This window comes from Tasmannia lanceolata, unplaced genomic scaffold, assembly GCF_043159265.1.
Source record: "Tasmannia lanceolata isolate RefF3 unplaced genomic scaffold, GAP_Taslan_0.1 ptg000018l, whole genome shotgun sequence".
Taxonomy (NCBI): Eukaryota; Viridiplantae; Streptophyta; class Magnoliopsida; order Canellales; family Winteraceae; genus Tasmannia; species Tasmannia lanceolata.
This window is the reverse complement of record NW_027518695.1, coordinates 32767284-32791311: the sequence shown is the minus strand read 5'-3', so window position 1 is coordinate 32791311 and position 24028 is coordinate 32767284. Positions and strand designations below refer to the sequence as shown.

The 24028-nt window shown below is 37.5% G+C and overlaps 3 protein-coding genes across 4 annotated transcripts in view; 1 reads left to right on the top strand and 2 right to left on the bottom strand.

Annotated features, from left to right (window-relative positions):
- Positions 1–2292: 2292 nt before the first annotated feature.
- Positions 2293–2745, bottom strand: LOC143850299 (uncharacterized). Its single transcript, XM_077359556.1, has one exon. The coding sequence runs from the start codon at positions 2743–2745 to the stop codon at positions 2293–2295; it is 453 nt and encodes a 150-aa protein (XP_077215671.1).
- Positions 2746–7936: 5191 nt separating this feature from the next.
- LOC143851963 (uncharacterized) lies at positions 7937–16760 on the bottom strand. Its single transcript, XM_077361478.1, has 5 exons — positions 16602–16760; positions 10806–10913; positions 9146–9261; positions 8913–9034; positions 7937–8460 (listed from the first exon to the last, which is right to left on the bottom strand). The coding sequence occupies exons 2-5, from the start codon at positions 10894–10896 to the stop codon at positions 8142–8144; spliced, it is 648 nt and encodes a 215-aa protein (XP_077217593.1). The 5' UTR covers positions 10897–10913; positions 16602–16760; the 3' UTR covers positions 7937–8141.
- A 156-nt stretch (positions 16761–16916) lies between these two features.
- LOC143851962 (soluble inorganic pyrophosphatase 6, chloroplastic-like) overlaps positions 16917–24028 on the top strand; it is a 48737-nt gene continuing 41625 nt past the window's right edge. Inside the window, exon 1 of one of the 2 annotated variants that reach the window (XM_077361477.1) lies at positions 16917–17237. In XM_077361477.1, the coding sequence (XP_077217592.1) occupies positions 17013–17237 (225 nt within the window). In that variant the 5' untranslated portion in view covers positions 16917–17012. The remainder of the gene's footprint in view (positions 17238–24028) is intronic. The other variant, XM_077361476.1, reaches the window with a different exon arrangement.

The following is a 24028-nucleotide window of genomic DNA, read 5'->3' as shown; positions in this document are numbered from 1 at the left end:
TTTCATATGCAAATGTTTTCTGTAAAGTCACCTTTTTACAAGAAATTTTATCATGTGAAAAGGGACAAATATTTTTCTCAAAAGTATTTTCTAATGAAGTCCAAATATCTTTTGCATTGATGCAATTTGAAATATTGTTAAAAATGTCAAGAGTTAAATCACAACACAATAAGATCATTGCCTTTGAGTGCAAGGAAAATAGTTTCATATCACCTTCAGTGCATTTCCTCGAGAAAGAAATTCCCTCTTTAATGACATCTAAAAGTCATGATCTATGGATTTGAGATCGGCTAGCATTTGTGCTTTCCAAGCTCCACGGCCTACCTCAAAATCCATAAGGATTGTCACAGATCTTTTCTCTTGTAGATTTTTAAGATATAAAAATCTCTTTAAGAGCCTAGGCTCTGATACCAAATGAAATACAGGTGTGACAATCCAAGAGGGGGTGAATTGGTCAATTAGAAATTTTAGGCTTAATTAAGGAAGATTAAAAATTAATCTTCTAATTAAGCACTAATTAGTCTAACCCTTGTTCAAATATGTATATCAATAAAAGCTAGAATTTAGACTTTCTAATCATGCACATTTACTAACCCTTGTTCAATTAAAGCATAAACACAAGGTTAGAGATTACCAATCACCACATGTGCAAGAGATGAGGAAAAGAGACATCCACAAGGAACACAAGATTTATAGTGGTTCAGTCACAACTTGACCTACTCCACTCTTCCAAGTTTACCTCATTGGGATCTCTACTAAAATGATGAAGCCGTACACCCGACTCCTTCATCTCCAAAGGGAACAAACTCTTGCTTTTCCATTCTTAAGGGCCAAAGCGAAGCCCCTTGCACGAAGCCTTGGCAAGGGAATCACACCCTCACACATGATTCACCTTTCTTCACTGGCTAAATCGGAGACCTTTTTCTTCACCTTTCTTTACGGGCCGAAGAGGAGACCCTCACATGAATAACAAATACAATGTAAAACTCCCAATGCCTCTTAATAGGCGGATTACAAAGTTTAAGCTCACAATCACTCCCAAGAAAATACAAATGTAAAGCCCTATGGAGTGCCTCTTGAAAGAATGTGAAAATGGAAGATCAAAGAGGTTTTTAGCTTTTGAAATAAAATATTGAAGCTCAAAGAGAAATGGGATTTGATCTTTCTCAAATGTTCAAAAGCTTGTAGAGATAGGTTTTAATCATGTATATATAGAGTATTTTAAAATATGACCGTTTGGGGTAAAACTGTAAATAATAGGGTCGAAAAAGTCAAGCAGAAAATGCCCCAACGGCTAGTTTGCTGGACCTCGGCGGTCAACCGAGCCATCGTGGTCGCTCGCCCCTATCGGGCGCCCTATTCTATTTTCAAATTTCTTACTGTCGCGGTCAACCGGCCCCATGGCGGTCGTCCGGAGAGGCTAACCTGTTTGCTCAAACAATTTGGCTCAAAAACCTATCTCGGTTGACCGACCCACGGCGGTCGCCCGCCCAAACCCATGATAGATTGTTCTGTTTTGAAACAGACACATATCCGTGGTCGTTCGGCTTGACCCGGTCGACCGTCCCGATAAAATTCGAGATGGTCTTGATTTCCAGGTTCCATCCCGCAGTCGCCCGGTTGACCGGCCCTGGTAAAAATTTCATTTTAACTTTAAAGTTCAGGGGCTTTTAGGCCATGGTCTTGGGCTTAAGTCCTAGGTTTTCAAAATACGTTTTAGGGTGTGTGTATGGTTTTCAAAGATGTAAAAAGTTAAGTATGAAAACAATTTGAAAACCATTTGAAAGTGCATTTAAACATAAAATCAAGAGGACTCCAAATACATTCTAAAAATAAGAACCTTGAGTCTTCTTGGAATGTCTTGGCTCCTTTGCACTTTCTTGGACTTCTTCGGGTTGGGTGAACATCTTGACGTTGTCTTGGCTCTTATGCCTTGTCCTCCAATCTTCAATGCATGTTGAGGTACATGAGGTGTCACCATGGCATGTTCAACTCCAAACTCCATCTTGACACTTGCTTAGGAACTTGTGGGATCTTCATGTTGAGCTACTTTACTTGAGCATCTTCAAATGAGGATGACTCCAATGTAGGTGCAAGCTCTTGGTTCCTTTGATCCTTGATCCACAAGTCATGTGTTGTGAAGAGTTGTGTAATGACGATTATGACATGAAATTCCTGTATACAACACAACACCTCAAAGCAACACATCAGGCCATAAATGCTAATCAATTTGTTTGCTAGCATCAAAACAAGAAGTTAAGGTGAATGATCAACCCATGGAAACCCTTGGGCTTACATAAGGGTATCCAAATCTTTAGATTGCTCGATCGCCGTAATGATTGCATCCCAATTGTCCGGGAAGCATCGAAGAAGCCTTTGGACCAACTCATAATTTGTATTAGTCTTTCCTAATGCACTCAACTCATTAACAATGTTAGTGAAACGAGTAAACATATCGAAAATAGACTCATTTTTATACATTTCAAAAGATTCAAAGTCAGTAACTAACATATTAACCTTTGGTTTCTTAACTTGAGTTGTCCCTTCATGGGTTGTCTCAAGTGTGATCCAAATTTCTCTTGCCATCTTACAATTTGAGACTCTATTGAATTCTTCGGAAGATAGTGCACAAAATAGTTGTGTCACTCCCTTGGCATCCAATGAAGCCTTCTTTTTATCCGCGGCACTCCAATTCTTCCTCTCCGTGGTAGGTTCAACATATCCTTCTTCAATTAGTTCCCACATATAAAAATATATGGATTTAAGATAAAAAGACATTCTAATTTTCCAATATCCATAGTTTAGTCCATTCAAGTATGAGGGTCTATTTGAAGATTGACGTTCGGCGTCCGGAAGGACCTAACAACAAAGGGTTGGTTGCCATCGATCTTTCTCTTATAGATTTTTGGATCAAAAATCTAGATAAGAGCCTTTAGCTCTGATACCTCATAAAGTATACTCTCACCTTCATGAATCATGGATGTCTTTCTAAGACATGGTATTTTATTGACTATTCTCACTATGTCTTAGTCCTATAGAATTGAACTCAAATTGGTAGATACATATTCTATAGTTAACACCCCTTGTTTGATAAATCTACACGTATGAGATGCTAAACCTTAATCTTAAAAAGTCACTCAATTGGTGCCCTTAGCCTTCTTAGATTATAAGAGGGAATGGCACATTCACATTAATTAAAATATCTAACAAATTGACATTTTGCCAACATCTCAAACATGAATAGGTATACATTTATATGTGATCTCCCTAGCTAGTCATGTATGATACATACTTAGGGAAGTAAAGCTTGAATTTGAAAAATATTATATCACATTTAGGAGAGAGCATGAGCCAAAGATTGAAAATCTTTTGTGCTATGCTTGTTTATCATGATGAGCTAGACTATGACTATCATTTATCATGATAAACCGGCACTTGGAGAGTAAGTGTCATTGTAGCCCAAGGGCTGAGTTTAACTTGGTATCTTTTAGAAAATATATCCAAAAACCTTTGGAGTCTATGCAAGGACATCCCTTTGAATTCATGCATTGCATGATTCATTTTCAAAGGGGGAGCTTAAAGGTAAATTTATTCTTAGTTACTTATCATATGATTCCTAATATGGTTATCACCTCACATATGATAAGTATACTCATTTGGAGCATGGTTGCTCCATATGGGTTGTTCGGCCTTGTCTTATGCTTTTATGTGTGTTTTGTAGTTTAAGACAAGAAGCCCATAGAGGCAACCGGATCTCATAATGGCTCATTTCGAGAGGAGCCATGACACTCCTAAATAAATCTTACTTTGCTGTAAAATTCTGTTATCTGTATTAATGATAAAGATGCCCTTTAAATAGCCACATCTCACGTTTTACACTAACTAATAGCATGACCCAAAAGATAATTAACAAAGAGAAAAGTGAGGAAAAGTAATAACAGCCATGATTCCATATAACAAACACAACTTTAAAGGACTCAAATAAAATATTTAAAAGCCTAAAACTTAGGAGATTTATTTAGGGAAGATTTCTAGCCGTTTTTGGAGAATCCATATTCAGCACGCATCATTCCTTCCCCCTTGAAACAACCTTGTCCTCAAGGTTGAATTCCTCACTGGAGAAAATACTTCAATCCACCGGGGTCCCAAATCCTATTGGGCATAGTTGATATTAGCCTTTTAGATTCTTCAAAATTAGTGGCCATGATCATTCGAATCTCGCCTTTAAAATCCAATGCGATCGAAGTTGGGAAGAAAAACAATCTTTCATGGAGTCGCATCGAAGTGACGGAATGATCAAATTGTTGAGCAAAATCAATATGCTCTTCGGTAATGTGTTCAACTAATCCATCCTTGTCGTTATCAATTCTTGCACTTTCCTCGACCTAAACATCAATTTTTTCAAGATTATGCTTTTCTTCATCTTTGCGTATTTCCTCGATTAGCTTGCTGATTTTGTTCTGGCCTTCCGTAAATCGTCATTGCTCCTCTATCATTTTCGAAACAGATACTTTCATCTTCTGAAAACCATCGCCCAGAGAATCCAAAATCTCCAAAGATGTATTCATGGCGCAGGAGCAACTGCTCTGATACCACTAGTTACGTGCCTAATCGGCCGTAGCACAAATAAATAAAAGAAAAAAGATAGAAAGACGGGAAAGAGGTTGATTCGAGGCAACCGGACCTCCTAACGACTCATTTCAATAGGAGCCATGATTCTCTTAAACAAACCTTACTTTGTTGTAAAATTCTCTTCTCTTTATTAATGATAAATATGCCCTTTAAATAGACACATCCCACATTTTATACTTACTAATAGCACGACCCAAAAGATAATTAACAAAGAGAAAAATCAGGAAAAGTAATAACAGCCACGATTCCATATAACAAACACAACTTTAAAGGACTCAAATAAAATATTTAAAAGCCTAAAACTTAGGAGATTTATTTGGGGAAGATTTCCAGCCGTTTTTGGAGAATCCATATTCGGCACGCATCACAGCCCCCCTTGAAGAGAATACCCAACTACCAAAGAAGTGTAGATTCTTGAAATTTTATCCTTTCCTGGATATAGAAGGATATGATATGATTATGGTTAATTTAGAGGGATGTTATGATTACTTGGAGGTCACTCTATGTAAATTTGAATAGGTTGGTTCAAGCCATCTTTTATTGTTTTGTAAAAAAGGAAAGAAAATTTAGAAATATTTTTCCTTTCTAAACTTTTTCCAAAATTTTTTTGCAATCCAAACAGGCCGGAGGAAGAGATGAGAGGAGACTATAAATACAACTTCAATGGTAGGGTAGTCTCTATTCCTAACTCATATTTAGAGCTCCCTTTGGGGCCGTTTGGATACAAGGAGCAGGATTGTAAAATGCAGGATCTTACAAGCTAAAACCTGGATTGTACATTTTCAGGATTATAAAATCAAGGTTTTCGTTATGAAGTCCAAGTCTTAAGAGTATAAAATCCATGTTTTAGCTTCTAAAATCCAGGAGTTTACAATCCTGAATTATAAAATCCATGTATCCAAACAGCCCCTTGTGTGTATTGGCTGAGCTCCCAAAGCCTTTGGGATCCAATCATTCAAAGGGTAATGAAGTATGGGTGTGACAATCCAAGAGGGGGAGTGAATTGGTCAATTAGAAATTTTAGACTTAATTACAGGAGATTAAACATTAATCCATTTAATTAAGCACTAATTAGTTTAACCCTTGTTCAAATAGGTATATCAATAAAATCTAGGGATTAAACTTTCTAATCATGCACATTTAGCTAACCCTTGTTCAAATAAATATTATAATGCAATTTAGGGTTTAGACATTTAACTTAAGTGCATTCACTAACCCTTGTTCAATTAAAGCATAAACATAAGTAAGGTTAGAGATTACCAAACACCACACGTGAGAGAGAGAGAGAGAGCAAGCATCCACAAGGCATACAATTTATAGTGGTTCGGTCACAACTTGACCTACTCCACTCTTCCAAGTTTACCTCTTTGGGATCTCCACTAAAATGATGAAGCCGTACACCCGACTTCTTCATCTCCAAAGGGAACAAACCCTTGCTTTTCCATTCTCAAGGGCCAAAGCGAATCCCCTCGCACGAAGCCTTGACAAGGGAATCAAACCCTTGCACATGATTCACCTTTCTTCACGGGCCGAATCGGAGACCCTTTTCTTCACCTTTCTTTACGGGCCGAAGAGGAGATCCTCACATGAAGAACAAATAAAAATAAAAACTCTCTTGCCTCTTAATAGGCAGATTACAACATTGATAGCTCACATTCACTCCAAGAATATACAAATGTAAAGCCCTATGGAGTGCCTCTTGAAAACATGTAGAAATGAAAGATCAAAGATGTTTTAAGCTTTTGAAATAAAAGGTTGAAGCTCAAAGAGAAATTGGATTTGATCTTTCTCAAATGTTCAAAAGCTTGTAGAGATAGGTTTTAATGATGTATATATAGTGTATTTGAAAATATGACCGTTTGGGGTAAAATTGTAATAAACTGGATTGACAAAGTCAAGCAGAAAATACCCCAACGACTAGTTTGCTCGACCGCAGCGGTCGACCGGGCTATGTCGGTCGTCCGCCCCTATCAGGCGCCCTATTCTATTTTCAAATTTATTACCGTCGCGGTCAACCGGCCACATGGCGGTCGCCCGGCGAGGGCTTACTGTTTGCTCAAAAAATTTGGCTCAAAAGCCTATCTCGGTTGACCGACTCACGGCGATCGCCCGTCCAAACCATGATGGATTGTTCTGTTTTGAAACAGACACATCCGCGGTCGCCCGGCTTGACCCGGTCGACCGGCCAGATAAAATTCGAGATGGCCTGGATTTCCAGGTTCCATCTCGTAGTCGCCCGACTTAACCCGGTCGACTGGCCCTGAGTGAAATTCCATTTTAACTTTAAAATCCAGGGACTTTTGGGCTATGGTCTTTGGGCTTAATTCCTAGGTTTTTAAACACATTTTAGGGTGTGTATATGATTTTCAAAGGTGTAAAAGGTTAAGTATGAAAACCATTTGAAAACCTTTGGAAGCGTATTTTACATAAAATCAAAAGAACTCCAAATACATTCTAAAAATAAGAACCTTGAGTCTTCTTGAAATGTCTTGGCTTCTTTGCACTTTCTTGGACTTCTTCGGCTTGTGAGTGATCTGCCTGACCTTGTTTGACTCTTGTGACATGTCCTCCAATCTTCAATGTCTGTTGAGGTACATGAGGTGTCACCATGGCATGCTCAACTCCAAGCTCGTTCTTGACACTTGCTTAGGAACTTGTGGGATCTTCATGTTGAGCTACTTTACTTGAGCATTTTCAAATGAGGATGACTCCAATGTAGGTGCAAGCTCTTGGTTCTTTTGATCATTGATCCACAAGTCATGTGTTGTGAAGAGTTGTGTAATGGTGATTATGACATGAAATTCCTGTATATAACACAACACCTCAAAGCAACACATCAGTCCATAAATGCTAATTAATTTAGTTTGCTAGCATCAAAACAAAAAGGTAAGGTGAATGATTAACTCATGGGAACCCTTGGGCTTACAGATTCAAAGCCTCCATTTTTTGAAGAAGAATATGCTATTCTTAGGAGGAAGGATAATGCTGATTAAATCAGTTCTCGCCAATCTTCCTATGTTCTTTATGTCCCTCTTCATAAACCCAATTAGAGTGATCAATAGTCTGAAACAACTCCAAGAAAATTATTAGTAAAACAATAAAGATGATTGCAAGAAGTATCACTTGGTTAGCTAGGCCGAGGTATGCTGCCCAATTAAGGAGGATGGTCTTGGATTTTCTATCACCTTGATGTATATTTAGCTTCTTGTTTTTCCACACTATGTTTGGCTTGTTTCTGACCAACTTGGTCATTGGGCTTTACCTTTTTTTGTTCTAACAAGTTGTTGCCATTCAAAAATAATAATAAATAAACACTAACTACTTGTGAATATTGAAGACCATACCAAGTCATATCATAGTCAGAGTTGGCAATTGAAACCAAATAAAAAAAAATGAATACATTGTTCTGAGAAAAAAATGCAGAAAGTGAAGAAACCACTGCTTATTATCACAACATCATAGCCATGAGTTACAATAAGACATTTGATTATGCAACCAGAAGTTGTAAGTCATGTAGTCATCTGTCGATCCAATGTTGTATGCACTTCAAGGGTGGGGGATTCAAGAATGAGGTGTTCAAGCTCCCTCGAAAACTTTCCTAGCTGATTGCCGCCTGAAACATCACTTGTTGTGGCCACTGCAACACTTTCTTTTGAGTGATTATGAGGATACTCTAATCCGCTAGCCAAGATGTCATCGTGAAGCAATTTAAGTGCATCGCTTTTCGAAATAGAGTGCACAGATTCATACAAGTTCTGAAGCTTCTCTCTTGTTTCAAGTTTCGGAACTAACTTTTCTTTCAAGTGATCTGGAAGAAAAGCTAGTGCACTTCATATAGGTTGCAGATGCAAAAATCACATGGAAGAGAAAAGAGTAAATGAGTATGTATAATTTTTTTTTTTTTGAAAGCTAAATGAGTATGCATAATCTAATGAATAAATTAAGGCCATTGATATTGGCACTACCAGGTTTTAATAATTACACAAATTCAACTTTTGAGAGCTTTTTAGGAACCATGATAAACTTTTACAACGGTTTAAATAGGGCGATGATATTGTCACCCCCCCTGCGTACGCATTCGCCCCCCTTATTAAAGCTTTTTGACGTCAAATCAAGCCAAAAGGGGAGCGAATGCGTAATTTAGGGGGGGTGACAATATCATCGCCCTTTAAATAATAAAATACAAGATGAGTTGGTGCAATTATCATCGCAGTGCGAACATGAGTAGCCTAAATTAAAACTGGCAGTAGAAAGTAGCAATAAAAAGGTACTAGTTTTACCTTGTGACCCCTCTAACGAGACCCCAATTGTATCCGACAAGAACAGACTGTTGAAAGCCAACATTGAAGCCCTCTTGTGCAGAAGCTTGCTTCCCTTCCGTGACGCCATCTCTATAACCGATCTAAAAAATCGTCAAGAATTCCCAATTCTCAAAATCTCAAAGGTTTCAAAATATCCACGGGTGAGACTATATAGAATAGGACATGCATAATAGATAAATTTGTTAGGATACTGTATGAAAACTGGCGTGCCTCCTTTCCCATTCATTTAACAAGTCAGATTCTATACCGATGCCATCAACAGAAGATCCATCTTCACACCAGTCACTGCCATCATCATCATCTAAAACTACACGTTCAAATCAACCAACCACGTGAGTAGCTTCAAGAAAAGGCAAAACAGATCAACAAATAGTACCATCTAGTAAAATAGGAGATATTTCCGTGATTTGGTAAAACATTTCAAACTAGGGTGGTTGAGTGTACAGCTAAAGGCAACCTGGGGTTGAGCCTCTAGCTTAATTGGTTAAAGCTATACCGTGAGGTCAGAGGTTCAATCCCAGCTTACCTCCCAAAAAAATTCAACTTGCTAGCTTAATAGGAATAGTTCCCAAAGATCCATAGAAAGTATTTTTTAGGACACTCAAAAAATAGGAGTCCCAGTTATCACACACTGAACATGATCACTACCCTACACAGTACCAAGATATATAATATATATGAGTAAAGGGTTACTGCGCTCGAGTGCAGAAATAAGGGTGGGGTCACATTGTTGGGGGGATCCAAAGCATTCATTTGGAAGCACTTTCATAGATATGGTGTTCACCAAAAATCAGCTCCATTGGATCATCTTAGGGTGTTCATTTGTGGAGTGAAAAAATGGGCAGATTAGTGGACAAACTGTATTTGTCCATTTTCACCCTCACAAATGGACACCCTATGATGATCCAATGAAGCTGATTTTTGGTACACAGCCCATCCATAATGGGGCCTTTCAAATGAATGCTTAGGATCACCCTAACAATGTGGCCCCACGCTTGTTTTCTGCACTCAACGTAGATAAGCTATCTACGCTCGAGCGCAGGAACCCTTTACTGAATATACATACATAAATATATTATTAGATAAATGTATCTAGGGAGACCTCATATAGCTTATCTGAGCTAGTGAGTAGAAATAGGGTAGGTGCCTATGTTGTTTGGGTTATGTTAGATATTGATTCTATAGGACGTAACATAGATAGGGTGTTCCTAAGAAAATGGGTCAATTTTGTGGAGGTTTAAAACGGATGGCTATAAAATGGGATCATGCCAACCCTTGATTTGTGGAGGTTTAAAATGGACGGCTATAAAATGGGTCAATTTTGTTCCTGCATAGATTGAATGGTTAGGATGATCCTATGGAGATGATTTCTTACGAGCACGCTATCTATGTTAGGTTTAATGGAATGAATGGTTTGGGTGACTCAAACAACATGGCTTGATGTGCTTTTTGTAGTGGCTAGCTCAGATAGCTTATCTGAGGTCTCCCTTAGATACATCACCCCCAATATTATAAGAGATTTGCTAGGCAATTTCGCAGAAAGCCATTTCACGGCTGGCTTTTGCATGCGAGAACAGCCACACAAGTTGACTTTTCGGCAGCATTTGTCTTATTCATTTAATTCATCTGAGGTGGCTGTTGTCGCATGCAAAAGCCAGCCGCGAAATGGCTTTCCGTGAAATTGGCTAGCAAATCCCATATTATAAACATCCAATACAACTGTATCAAAACTAAGACTTATTGTTGCCAATAATACCCAGGTAACTGGCAATGGAAAAGTAAACTATAACTTCTGAGAAGTTTGGCGCGAGGGGGTGGCGGCGCAAGTTACAACTGAGCCTAGACACATACCATTTGAATCATTCTGCCGACTCAAAGAAGGTGCCATTGGAGATATTTCCACATTCTGCATCTCTAAGGCTTCTATTGGAGTCTGAAGCATCTCAGCAGGTATGAGCCCTACATAAAGTTTCACAGTCCAAAGTCATTATTAAAACAACCTTCAAAGAGCTATAAAAGAAGATGAATGAGCACAAACAAAGTCATTCTCATAACAACAGATTCTGACCATCAACGATTGTTGCGCATGGGCGTGTTATAAATCAAGGAAAGTTTACCTCACTTTGGCATATTTCATACATAATATTAGAACACTTAAGAGCAATAGAACACCATGGCATGCAATAAATCAATTATTTATTGCCCACCTAGAGATACGGAGACAAAACTGATGTAGCACAAGCATAAGTACAGATCTGAGTTAGAATTGTAGCTATCAATTTGTTTTTCTCTTTTCCCATTTTTTTGATGGCATGCATTTCTTCCTAGTCTCTTCATTTTGGATTTCAATTTTCAAGGCAAAATTTATACAATTTCTAGGTGCCATTATTTTCTTCGTGCCTGAAGTTATGATGACCCCTGTATAAGTCAGACCCCCATAGTTAACTGAAAGTTCCCTATAACCTGAACTTCAAAAACATGCATACCACGGTGATTTGGCTAGCCCAGCACTGTTAGATTACTTTCCATACTTTAAACTTCACTTGCATACCGATAATGGACACATGGAATCGATAGCAAAATTATGGGCACCACTGGATCCAAAGTTTTACAAAGAAGTCCATTTTCCTGAAGGTTTTGAAGGTTGATTGAATTTCTGGTGACGATACCTTGAAAACATAGCATGGTTTGGTAAACATGGATGTGGTAGCAGGATGGGGGAGGGACACTTCTTCAAATCTTGAAAAAATCCCAACAGCTAATACTAATAAGAAAATGTGAAAGGGATGAATTTTCTAACCATATTGATGCAACTGGACCCTTTTAGAACCCAGTTTTCCTGTTTCTCCTTCATGTGCATGTAAACAATGAACATTCTTTGGGAACCTTTGGACACTTTAAATTGCATCAGTAAGATAGATCAACTTATTAAACAACCTGTGATACAACCCAACAGCTCACAATCCTCGACCTGCTGGATAATAATATCAATAGTGACTGTGATGTCATCCACATATACAAGAAGCACCCATTCCCTCCATCCCATTTTTAAGAACACTTAGGGGCCGTTTGGATACACAGATTTTAGAATCCTGGATTTCCTCAAAATCTTGGATGGGAGACAAGAGAAGAAAGAGACCATTCTTCGTTTTCTGATTTCTCGGCCTTCTTTCCATCAAGCAAGAGAGTAGGAGATCGATGTGTTTCCAGGTTTTATAAATCTCAGGATGGGGGAGAGATTTCTAAAACCTGGATTTCTTACTTAAAATCCAGGATTCTAAGGAGAAGCGAAAGTAAAAGTGCAGAGGACTGCCATGGCTTTCATACTAAAACCTGGATTCTAACATCCAGGTATCCAAACTATTAAAAAAAAAATCCAAACAGCCCCTTAGTGGTCAGCAAATTCAGCGGTACTCATCTAGAGCCTGTTATTCAACATTGCACTCATAATTGATAAACATGTTGAATCACACACACAGAGCCTACTGAAGGCCATAAATGACCTTCTCTATACAGCACACATCCCTAGCTCTCTCTTAGGTGAAACTATTGTGAAGGAATCTTATAGACACCCTCTTGGAAATAAATGCGAAGAAATGCATTCCCCATGTCAAGTGAAAAGGCCATTAACAATTAGCAACTAAGGAAAGAAACACCCTAACTGAGTTCAGTTTGATAACAGATGTAAACGTTCTAGATGAGAGATTCAAGCAAGGCAACTTTGTTTGAGCAATAGCAGGTTCTAGCTAATAAGGGCTCATCATATCCCTTAGAGAGAAAAGTGTAGAAGGCTTCTAAGGAATATTGTTTTTACCATTAAGACTAAAGTACACAGAATGTTGACCAATTTACTAGTTTCATGTCTTTCTCCACTGCCAGTAAAAGAAATCTCAATTTTATGTTCATTAAAGTATGCCAAATCCTACTCCAAGAACCATTTTGTGGTTCTTTATTTAATATAAACCAACTGAGCAAAGATGATGAAAGGCTTTATTATACACCAAGCAATGCTAGAAATTATATATGAACTATGTCATAGTAACACCCTTCAGAGAAAGCAACTGGCTGGATGTGAGTGGATCTAAGGCGTAATAGCAGGGTTAAATGGTCTCTTTTTTCGAATGATAAAGCTAGGTCAAATGATTCATGAAGAGACATGAGACAGACCTACTTTTTTCCATTTCTACACCAAGCAGCATAATAAAGTATAAATGTTCTTTTTATACTATCACATGGAAATGGTAGAAACACTTCGTGCAAAACAATTGGTTGAATATGAGTGGATTTAAGAGGTGAAAGCAAGGTCCATGTTTCAATAAAGACATGAAACAAGCCCAATTATACAGGAAGAAGAAAGAGAATGGAGTAGAAAATGAAAAATCAGCCCCTTCCCTTGCAGTTGCTGGCATGAACTCAACCCTATGAACTCTCTGTACTGAATAACCAAAAGGTTGCAGAAATTTTCTTCAACACAAATAAATGCCTTTTCCATGGTTTTCCTCCTAGAATTGGATCTCATTGTAAAACAATTCTGTTATGTAGTTTGAACACAAAGTGGTAAGTAGCAACCCCAAAGTTCCATTTTCTATGACGAGAGTGAATGAAAAGCAGATTTTAAAAAAATACCCATCAGGTAACCCTCTAGCCATAATTCATAATAGAGGAAATAAAAAAATTGTCCCCATATCCATATTTATTATAGTCCTAGAAGATAGCAAAGGAGTCTTCAGAAACTGCACTCTTAAAAAAAAATAGGCAATGGTACAACCGAATAATCTTTTATTGCATAATGCCTAGACTTCTGAAGCAAACATGACATGCTCAAAGCTGAAGTAATTCACAAGGAAAAATGAAGCAATTGCTATTACTGTTTTGGGTAGCTTAATTTATATAGCACACCGACCAATCTATGCGATTACATAGTTCATAAAATCAAATCCACTTGAAGATAGATTGCTCCTCTAATATAGAATATATGATTTTAGAATTTAGGGTTTTCAGAAATTCCATTGAATCCTTAAGTTTCTACAAAAATGGGTGGAAACCCAAGAAGTACCGGCTTCTTCATGGCAAATACCAGATATGGAAAGCATGGATTTTCATGTCATGTTGGGTTTCATTTAATCAAACATTCGAGGGCTTATCACATAAACTTCTGAAAAGCTCGGGAAAGAACCAAAATAAAAGTGAAATGAAGAATTATTGCTATATTCTCAGTGATATATCTGGGGAAGATTTGTTCTTTCATAATTTGGAACTTTGAATTTTGCTTATATCTGTTTGTTTCTTCATATGCATATCACATACTACTTATATTGCGTTAAGTGGTTCCATCAACAACAGTATTAGTAGTCTGATTCTAATATAGAAAAATGAACGAACAGAATCTGATCACATCGTCATCATGAAGCAAGTCAAATAATTTCTTTTTGTTTTTCATTTTTCTATTTTATTTTGCTTGAAGGTATTACAGTTTGAGCCATTGCCTCAAGTGGACTGAAATTTAACTAGTTTAACTGGTCCAACATGTGATTAATGCCGTGAAAGTGAACCATACTACATGCATTGGTGTAGGTATAATTTTCAACCAGTTTGGAATGCCTTGGTACATTAAACAAGACTCACATTTGCTTGCATAGTAACACAAACAATATGACAGGTGAAAAGAAAAAAAATGGAAATTTGGGTTGAGGATTCTAATCCTAGGATGTCATGTTTTTTCACTTTTTTTTAACCTAGAATTTATCTAGGAACCTGGGCCGGCACCTTTACATTTTATTGATGAATGAAAAAATACATGAGGTGAGGGGGGCATAGCACCTTACCTCAAACCCAACAAACAAAAAAAATTTATGTAATTTGAATGCTAGGAATACCTAGAAGGTCATAGCACCCCTAGCCAATCTAGGGAGGTCTCTCCACTGATGGAACGTGCCATTACCTTTATTGTCACAAGCAAAATTCGCAAGGGAGTTGGCTACTTGGTTAGCCTCTCTCTATACTGATGAGATATCCTTGGCTTAATATCCAAAAGAAGATCTTGAAGTTCTTGCCAGTAGTATATAATAGACCATGGTGGATCCTTCTTGGTATTAATCATATATATTAGCAATTTAGCACTTTACTATCTGATTCAACTTTTTGTTCTTAAGGCCTAAACACTAAATGATCAAAAGGACCAAAATTACTCTGCTTGTAGATGCTTCTTAAAGTTGGTTGCATTGCATGGTCTTGGGATCCATCAAACTATGAGCATGGTTAGGTGCTGTATAATGGTATTTTACTTCTAATTAAGTCTTGTATGCATCTTAAAGCTTGCTCTTGGGCTATAGTTTGATCAGATGAAGGCTTGAAGTAAAAAATCTAATGGTGGAAAACTTCAGAAGCTTCAGATAAAATACAAAAAGAGGAGGCAAATGGCTAAGAGAACAATCATTGATTGGCTAATGAAAAGCATGGTTGTATCTCTGATCAACACAATATTCAGAGGGTGGCTATTAGGCCTTCTCCCTCTGTCTCTCCTGAAGAAATCTGAAAGGTCCAACCATTTCCAAACTGGTTTTTATCTCATTATCAAGTAGCTAGAAACCACTCAAGTTTTACTATCAAGCTCTGTATTAGGTGCTGAATCTTGAATTTGGAGTTTATGAGTTCAAATCAATGTGCCTTGATTTAATTTCCCTGAAACTAAACTTCCATGATCACTGGCTGCATATACACTAATTTTCATATATGAGCCAGACAAGCTCAAGAATCACATGCACTTGTAGAAGTACAAAATTACATTTCACCAATGATTACATTAATAGGCTTGGCAATTCCTTCCATACGACGTTCACACCGCTCCATCCAAATTTTCCAAGTTATTAGGAACGGGATGACTTTTAAGGTAAAACTATAATCTAAATTTGTTTTCCTCTTTGATATTTCAAACCATTGTAGAATCCTGGAACATATAGACCAGTTGCTTATAATTGGAACTTGTAGAATCTTGGCAAAATGAATCCATAGAGAATTCACCAAATCACTATACAAAAACATGATCCAGCTCTTCTTCCTTAGGCACGGCGCACCACGGGCACATAGATCGGGTGGGAATGAATATGTCCTTGAGCTTGCTATCCACGGGAACAACTTTCATAAAAATTTCCATCTAAAACAGCTGATTTTTAGAGGAAGATCCTTCCAAATATAATTCGGCCATCTTTTCTTTGGCAACCTGCTCCTCATCATATTCCACGCAGAGCTAATATTAATTGACCTGAGTTATTAAAGACACAGACAAATTGATCCTGTTTATCGGATACTTTAAATCCTCTCCTAAAAGTGTTGTTTCTGCTAACAGGTTTTAAGAATACAAATTTTCTCTCTTTCTAGATAAATTAAATCACCTCCAGTTGATTAGCCAAAGAAATAGCTGGAACCAGAAATAACTAGAACATACTCTTTCGTCTTTACTAACACAAGGAAACTACTTTTGGCATAATCACCAGGAAAAGAGAACAACTCCACACTAACATAGAAATGGCCAATCACAGCTCATAACTTATGTGTTGAGAATATCACTAATTACAGAAACAGAGGAGAGATTGAAAATTGTAGAGCATGAAAATCAAAGGATAGATTTGAGACAGTACATCATCGTACCTGAAAGAAGATACCGATGCCAAAAATGTCTTCAGAGCAAAGCTGGTGAAACAATTCGTTTAAATTCTTCTTTCTGAAACCCTAGAGAAGAAAAAACCCTTATATTGGGTGGGAGAGAAGAAAAAGTCGTTAAATTTCTCCCACTTAAGACTTAAAAGTTAGTGAGGGATGGGACCGAAAAATGAATGGATCAGATCATCCAATATTCCAATTATGTGCGGGAAGGGACCGAGAAATGAATGGTTAGATAATCCAATTATGTGGGCCCCACTCCAACTCAGGCCTTTGTTTTTATGTCGATCCTTACTATGGACTTTCCAAGTTTAAATTCTAGGAGAGGACATAATCTAAAATTCCCAAGTTTTGGGTGCGTCTGCGGCTACTGAACATTGTGTTGCTTTGCCTCTCAAAATGGCCGCCACGAGAGTCTTAGCAGCAGGAGCTCTTCAAGGCTTCCATGGCGCCTCTATTCTCAAACAATCCTTCTCCATAAAACAAAGGGCTCTCCATCTGACCAAACCTAGAAGGCTCTTCACTTGCAGAGCTCTCTACAACCCCCAAGTTCGGATCAAAGAAGAGGGTCAGCCAGAGACTCTAGATTACAGGGTCTTCTTCATTGATAATTCTGGAAAAAAGGTCTCTTTCCGTCATCCATTCAGTTAATCTCATCTTATATGTTTATGGGTTATTGTTCATTATCTATCTTGTGATACGAAAGTTTTGGGTTTCTATATTCTTAGTTTCTATATTGGGTTCTTTTCTATTTTATTTTAGTTTCTATATTCTATGTCTTAGCTGTTAGAAAACTTTTCTATTTTCTTTGTGTCTTGCATCTATTTAAAGACTCTGATCTATGAATAAAGGGACGAATATCATTACTCTTTACTTTTCTCTTCTCTTTTCTGTTTCTTTCTCTCTTGTCTCCCTCTTTGAGCAGTGCTTTAACGGCACCATAGCTCGAGGTAGCAAGAAATCTGGTTCTCATCGACTTGTTCAACAGATCTTCGGTTCCGAACGTAACATCTTGTGGTTGTGTCTCCTGTTAGTAGATTTTGCAATGCGTCATGTTGTTTCTATTATTTTCTTTGTTCTTTCTGTTTTTATGGGTTTCCCTCATTTTTCCATTTTTCTAATTTCCTTTGATATAATGTGAATTTGGATGGATTTAGATGTGTAAATCCAAATATTCTCTCCCCCCAACACCCCCCTTTTTTTTTTTGAAAAATGACAATTATATTCATACCAACAAAAATACAATGGGGACCAGTAGTCCCACTGGTTGTACATAGTATGAATTGCCCAGGAGCACTCTCCTAGCTAAAAAAGAAAACCCATTCTTCTTGGAATTAAACTAGCTTCTTTACATTTTCCTTTACAAATTTCCAAAACATCCAGCACAAAAGCTCCGCATGGAAGCCAGGTCATTAATAGTGAATGGTCGCGGTATCTGCATTTTCTACCGCCATAGATTAGTTTCTTCTAGGCGCTCCCAATGATCTTCAAGTAGGAAGGCCAATTTGCTCTACTATTTGTCCAACATCAGAGTCCCGAACCATTATCGACGATCTAAGGACCTTACTCCGGGGATCCGTAAAAAAAGATAGGATCTCTAACTTTTGAGAGCATTAAGTTCCTTCTACCTCTTCCATGGGTTTTTCCTCTTTTTAGCCTGTAATCCCTTTTTTCTATATCGAGGAATATTTTCTTTGTTTCTTCAATATTTTCCCGATATCCTATTCCCAAGTGATCTCCCAATTTAGTCATTTTTTCGAACTCCTCAGAGGATACCCTTTCCTCTGAATCAGATGAAGCTCCTCTTTCCTCTTCTAAAGTCTCATCCCCAGAGTTTCCGCCCCTACTACTTCTCAATGCAAGATTTGATTTTCCCTCTGAGCTCCACTTCCATTGCGTCTCTCATCGTTTTGGATCCTTCATCCGGGGGTATTATTTCCTTCTCCTTTCCCCTTTCTCCTGCCTGATTAGCCTTTTTTCCTTTTTCAGCTCCCTTTTTTGTAACGACCCGGATTTTTACTGCATGGATCGCTACAGGCAACAAAACATATTTATTCTTGTAATTACACAGCGGAAGGTTAAAGTACATCCTGAATTTATAAAAATCCCAAGTATGACATATTTAAAACCTTTTTACATGTGAGGAGATTGACTAGGTTCATTATTTCCATATTTCCTCAAGTTGCTTTCACACTTTTCATAACTAAGGTTCCTCATTGACAAATACTCCCGCATCCAAATTTTCAAATCCTGGTTGGAAAAAGTGGGTTAGGAGATTAGTATATAGAAGCTACGACAAGTAGCAGAAATCAATAATAAGAGACAGTTCTATAAAAATATGCAGTATTTTGTATAGAACATAATGTGAATTTAAAACTAATACTAATAGATTTTTTTATAGAAAAAATTTAACCAAATAGTAAAACAAATCATTTAAAGCCCAATAGTTACCAACTGTTTCCATTTCTGAATTTTCCTGTAACGATCCGCCTCACCCTTGTATTGTCCGCTTTGGACTTGGCCCGCTTCCGCTTTTGGGTAAGTCAACGGCTCAGAGGTACAAACACATCACACGAGAGAGACTATCGTACATTTACCTCTTCCATTTCTCATTTTCGTTCGAACTTTTCGTTCATATGAAATTCAACATTTCATTTTATTTTCCAGAATGAAACACATTTCATCATTTTGAAACAAATATGATTTGATATTTTCCAAATGTAAACAATGAATATTTGAAGTAAAACAGATAAAAAATATCTGAATAAAACATAATATAATCATATCCCTATCAGTCGAGTCTAGCTATCACCTGCCTTATCAAACCTGAGAAGTGGGAATTTGAAGATGCTTGACCTTGAAGATGACAACGATCAGGGAAAAGTGATTCTCCTAGCCTTTTCCTTCTTCTCCCTCTCTTCTTCCCTTTTCTTTCTCTTTCTTCCTTTTCTCTTCCTGGCTGCTCTATTTATAGGAAAAACTGAGGGGAATAGTAAGATGTGAATAGTTTTTATACATAATAATTGTTATTTTTACCGGGTATTACATTTTTCCTTGCTATCTTTCTCTCTTTCCCTCACAGTCTTTCATTTAGTGAACAAAATTTCCACTACGTCTAGTGCTTTTCCATATACTAGGTTCTTTTATGTATCTATATATTGTATACATAAACAGATTCTAAGGTTTTCCGTTTTTTTTTAATTCTAAAATTCTATGAAGACGACGCATGTACTTTCGCGTCAAAAGTGCAATTTGGCACTAGCTTCCGACTCTAAAATGCCTTCTCAATTCTTCTTGCTTTGTCTGTGTACACATGTCCGCATTTCATCAGAGAAGCGCTAGACTATTGAATGATCCAGACCGTCTACTTGATGGGCGAAAACGTAAATTGCTTGAGGACCTATTATTTTATGCTCTTTTTGGTGAGCTGTCAATATCTTTTCTCTCTTTCTCTCTCTCCCTGCATGAATTAGAAAATTCCGTAATTCCCTCTACCACAACTTTTTTTCCACCTAATTTACACAGGAGCGACGGCACTTGACAGGAAAGGGGGACAATTGCCCCCCTTAATTTTTTGGAAAAAAAAAATATACCTTTATTTTTTAATATATTTTTATATTTACCCCCTTTTTAAAAAAATATGCCCCCTTTTCAATTATCCCTAAGATAGAAAATAAGTTTGAAACTTTAATTTTACCATTTTTATATCCCTTCCTTGTGTAAAATTTACTATAATTTTTGCCCCCTTGTGCAAAATTTCAGATAGAAATTTTTTCTATCTTAATTTTTAGATAGAAAAAAATTACTATAATTTTTGCCCCCCTTGTGCAAAATTTTTGGCATCGCCCCTGAATTTACACCTCTCTCTCTCTTTCTCTCCCACACGTACACCCTTCCCACTGCCCACCGACCTCTGCCAAGTCTCAAAACCCCGCTCTATTTTCACTCACCACGGACTGTCATACCAGCCCCTCTCCTTCAATGATGTGGGTTTCTCCATTCTCTTGTTGCAACCCTCTTCTAGCTAGGGTTTCTGTATTAACTTCGACCGTTTCTCAAGGAATCCTTCGTCTCGTCACTTTTCCCTCTCTTTCCTTTCCACGAGTACTCTACCATCACCAGGTTCCACCTTTTCCCTTTCCCATCTCCTCTCTCAGTTTAAAAGAACAGCACATATTTCCTTCTTCTTTTGAAATTTATATTTGCTGCTTTGTCTTTTATAATATTTATGATATTGCTCTAATTATGATTTATTTATTAAAGCCTGGAAATTTTGTTTATGTGTATTTGCTTCTCTAGGAACAAATGTATCGGTAAAAAACAGTGTTGCTTGAAGGTCCAATTATTGGTTACGATTGTGAATTATTTATTCCTTTAGTCCTACTTCTTCCTCTTCCTCATTTGTTTATTGGTATTTCAGACAGCTTCCGCTCTTCTTTGGCTGTTGCTTTCATTCTGATGGATACGTTTTCCAACTTCCAGTAGTAGGGGTGCAACTCGGGTCAGGTTGAGGCCAACCCGACCCGGCCTGAGCCTTTTTCCCAACCCGACCCAACCCGAGGAACCTTTTTTCCCAACCCGGACCGGAGTTCAACCCGAGTATTTAAGATTACAAAAAACAAATTTCATAAAAATAAAAAATCGGACTTCACTCGGGTCGGGTTTCCCAAACCCTCAACCCGACCCAACCCGAGTTGCATCCCTAACTTCCACGGATATCTAGGGTCTTTTTTTTAATGGTACAGATCTCTAGGATCTAGAAGTTCGAAATTTGACATCAAAATCTTCTCTTCGAATTCTTAGAGGCCATAGGATAAATTCTCAATAATCTACTATCTAATATTCTGTTCTCTTTTATTTCAAAAAAAAATTGACACTGCTATTTCACCACAATGCAAAAATAAACAGGCCCTAGGTGTTACTGTACGGCTCCAAAACCTTAGTGCAATTGCTGTCAGTTCCTCCTCCAAAAATATGGGTTGTTTTCCCATTCAGATGACAGTCTATTTACTTCTGTCTTTGGTTTCTGATAAATTTCTGTTAACTCCCCCAATTGAGTTGTGACAAACGAGAATCCAAATCTGTAGTTTTGTTGGTTTTTATCCTCTTTATTAAACCTTCCACCAAACAGATGGGTTATTTTCACAAAAGCATCAAAATGGAATGACATAAATCTCTTGATTCACAAAAAATTAAGATTAGCACACATATTTTGGTGATCAGGACCATTGATCTATGGGCTAGATATCCGCTATCATTTGATGTTGATTTTAAGAACTACTTGTGAGTCCAAAATTGATTATTGGACTCAAAATTAAACGTAAATTTCAGTCCACTAATAAGTTCTGGACTCACAATCGGTTCTCAAAATCCAAAACAAACAGAGCCTTTAGTCTTTGTAGTTGTTAAGTTCACAAACTGCTAATATTTAGTTAGTTTGCATTACGGTTCCTCACACCGTGTATTGTTTTCGTGGAAAGAATAAGAGAAAATAGTGAATCTAATCCAACATGATTTGGTTAGACATCCCACAACAGCCTTCATTATGAGAAATTATATGGTCCTGACTGTCAAGTCTTGTGTGGGCGGTACGTCAACAGCACCACACCCTTGATATTTGATCCAGCAGCAGCAGCCCCTTAAAAAGAAGGCTGCCCTTGGATCAAATATCAAGGGCGGTATTGCCCACACGGGACTTGACAGTCAGCCACCATATAAAGACTCCTCCATTATATCATACTTCTTAATTCTTATACGGTGTTTCTGGCTTATTTTGTATTGGTTTCTAATTCTTCATTTCAGCGAGTTTGGATTAGAGACTTTTGTTGCATGTGTAAAAAAAAAACCTAATGAGGCATGGTAGGAGAAAATTGGATAGAAATACGAGATTAAACAGATAAATACAATATCAATATTTTAGCTTTACATTTTTTTTGGAAGTTTCAATTTGGAAAGTAATTCTACCATTCGAAAATGAAGTACTAGAAATTTGTTATTGGTTATCTTTCTATTTTATGAAATTCAATTCTAAGGTTTAGTGCCTTATTGAATACTACAAAAATGGGTCCTTATTTGCAAATGATAACAAGAAAATGTTTAATAATTTATAGCCTCATTAAATCCATATGGGCCAGAGATTTATTAAAAGTCACTTCAGAAATACTTTTTTCAATCTCCTCTTTTTAGAGATTTGTTGATTAAATATTTTGATTTGATGGTCTTTATTTTTTTGTTCGCCCCGTGCATTGCACGGGATTTCCTACTACTTTATTTATGTATCTTTAGTGTATAAGCTGGGTTCAAAAAGGCGAGTTCAATACATGCCTGATAGCGCTCTATCCTGTCACTGTGGTCGCGCGGCTGGTAGAGTTACGCCGTCTATAACCTGCGGTCACAAAAAAGCGTTAGGAGCCTCAGAGTTTTGGCTCCGGGGGGCCACTCTGACGCTCAAGTCAGTAAATACGCACCACACGATAATTCCAAGCAAAGAGAAAAATGATTAGAGCTAACGATGGATAACGGTTAGAGACCGTTTACCAGTGGATCACTGTATATCAATGGCGTATCGTGGTCGTGGTGGAAAGTCTCTAGCTAGCTCCTTCTGAGAGAAGGAAGTTCCAGTCAGCCTGAGTTGAGCGGGGAGAATCCCTTTTCTAGGGAGGCCTATTCCCTAGTTCGGTGTAAATCTTAGGTGTCCCTCAGAGATTGATTGGGAGGTGATTATGACCATATACCGTATATATCCCAGCTGGAGAGAGATTATTTCGGCGCGTGCGCCTGAGTCCTAACGGCCGTTGGTGACATGGCAGGCCAGGTTGTGGAGTTTGTTATCCGGAGAAAACGAAAGGTGATGCTGTGTGAACCGTTTGATGATTAGGAGACACGCGTCATGATCTTAAGGACGTGTTCTGATTTTACCCCTAACAAAGCCTTTTGTATTTTAGTGCAAAGTTTGTTGCTTTAGGTAATCTCAGAATATAAATTAGTCTGATAATGACACTAGCAGTTTTTTTGTAAATTAAAGAGTGTGGAATGTGATGGTTTGCTTCGTTGCGACTAGTCTATGTTGCATCAATACGAGTACATGTGTCGGAATCCGACACGGGTATCAATTGTTAGATTCGGTGAATCTCAAAAAGATTCGTAGATTCGCCAAAATATTTTAATCAATTCTCAAATTTTAATTATAAAAAGTAATATATTGAAAATTTTAATACGTTAAGTAAATATAATGTCTTATTTCTATTCAAAAGCATCCTAGAATTGTTGTTGTGAATCCCGAAGTAGTAGAACCTGAGATGTGTCCCGCACTAGTACTTTGCACATTTAGAAGAATCCATGTAACATAGCTATTGAAAACTTATAATTTAAAATTTTTAAACAAGTTTTGAAAATTTGAATTTTTAGATTTGAAT

Excerpts from the sequence above, each read along its gene's own strand:
- LOC143850299 (XM_077359556.1), bottom strand. The coding sequence starts at position 2,745 with ATGTGGGAACTAATTGAAGAAGGATATGTTGAACCTACCACGGAGAGG.
- LOC143851963 (XM_077361478.1), bottom strand. The coding sequence starts at position 10,896 with ATGCTTCAGACTCCAATAGAAGCCTTAGAGATGCAGAATGTGGAAATA. Across the intron at positions 9,035-9,145 it reads GGCACGCCAGTTTTCATACA|ATCGGTTATAGAGATGGCGT; the intron begins GTATCCTAACAA and ends ACGATTTTTTAG. Across the intron at positions 8,461-8,912 it reads CTCGTTAGAGGGGTCACAAG|TGCACTAGCTTTTCTTCCAG; the intron begins GTAAAACTAGTA and ends ACCTATATGAAG.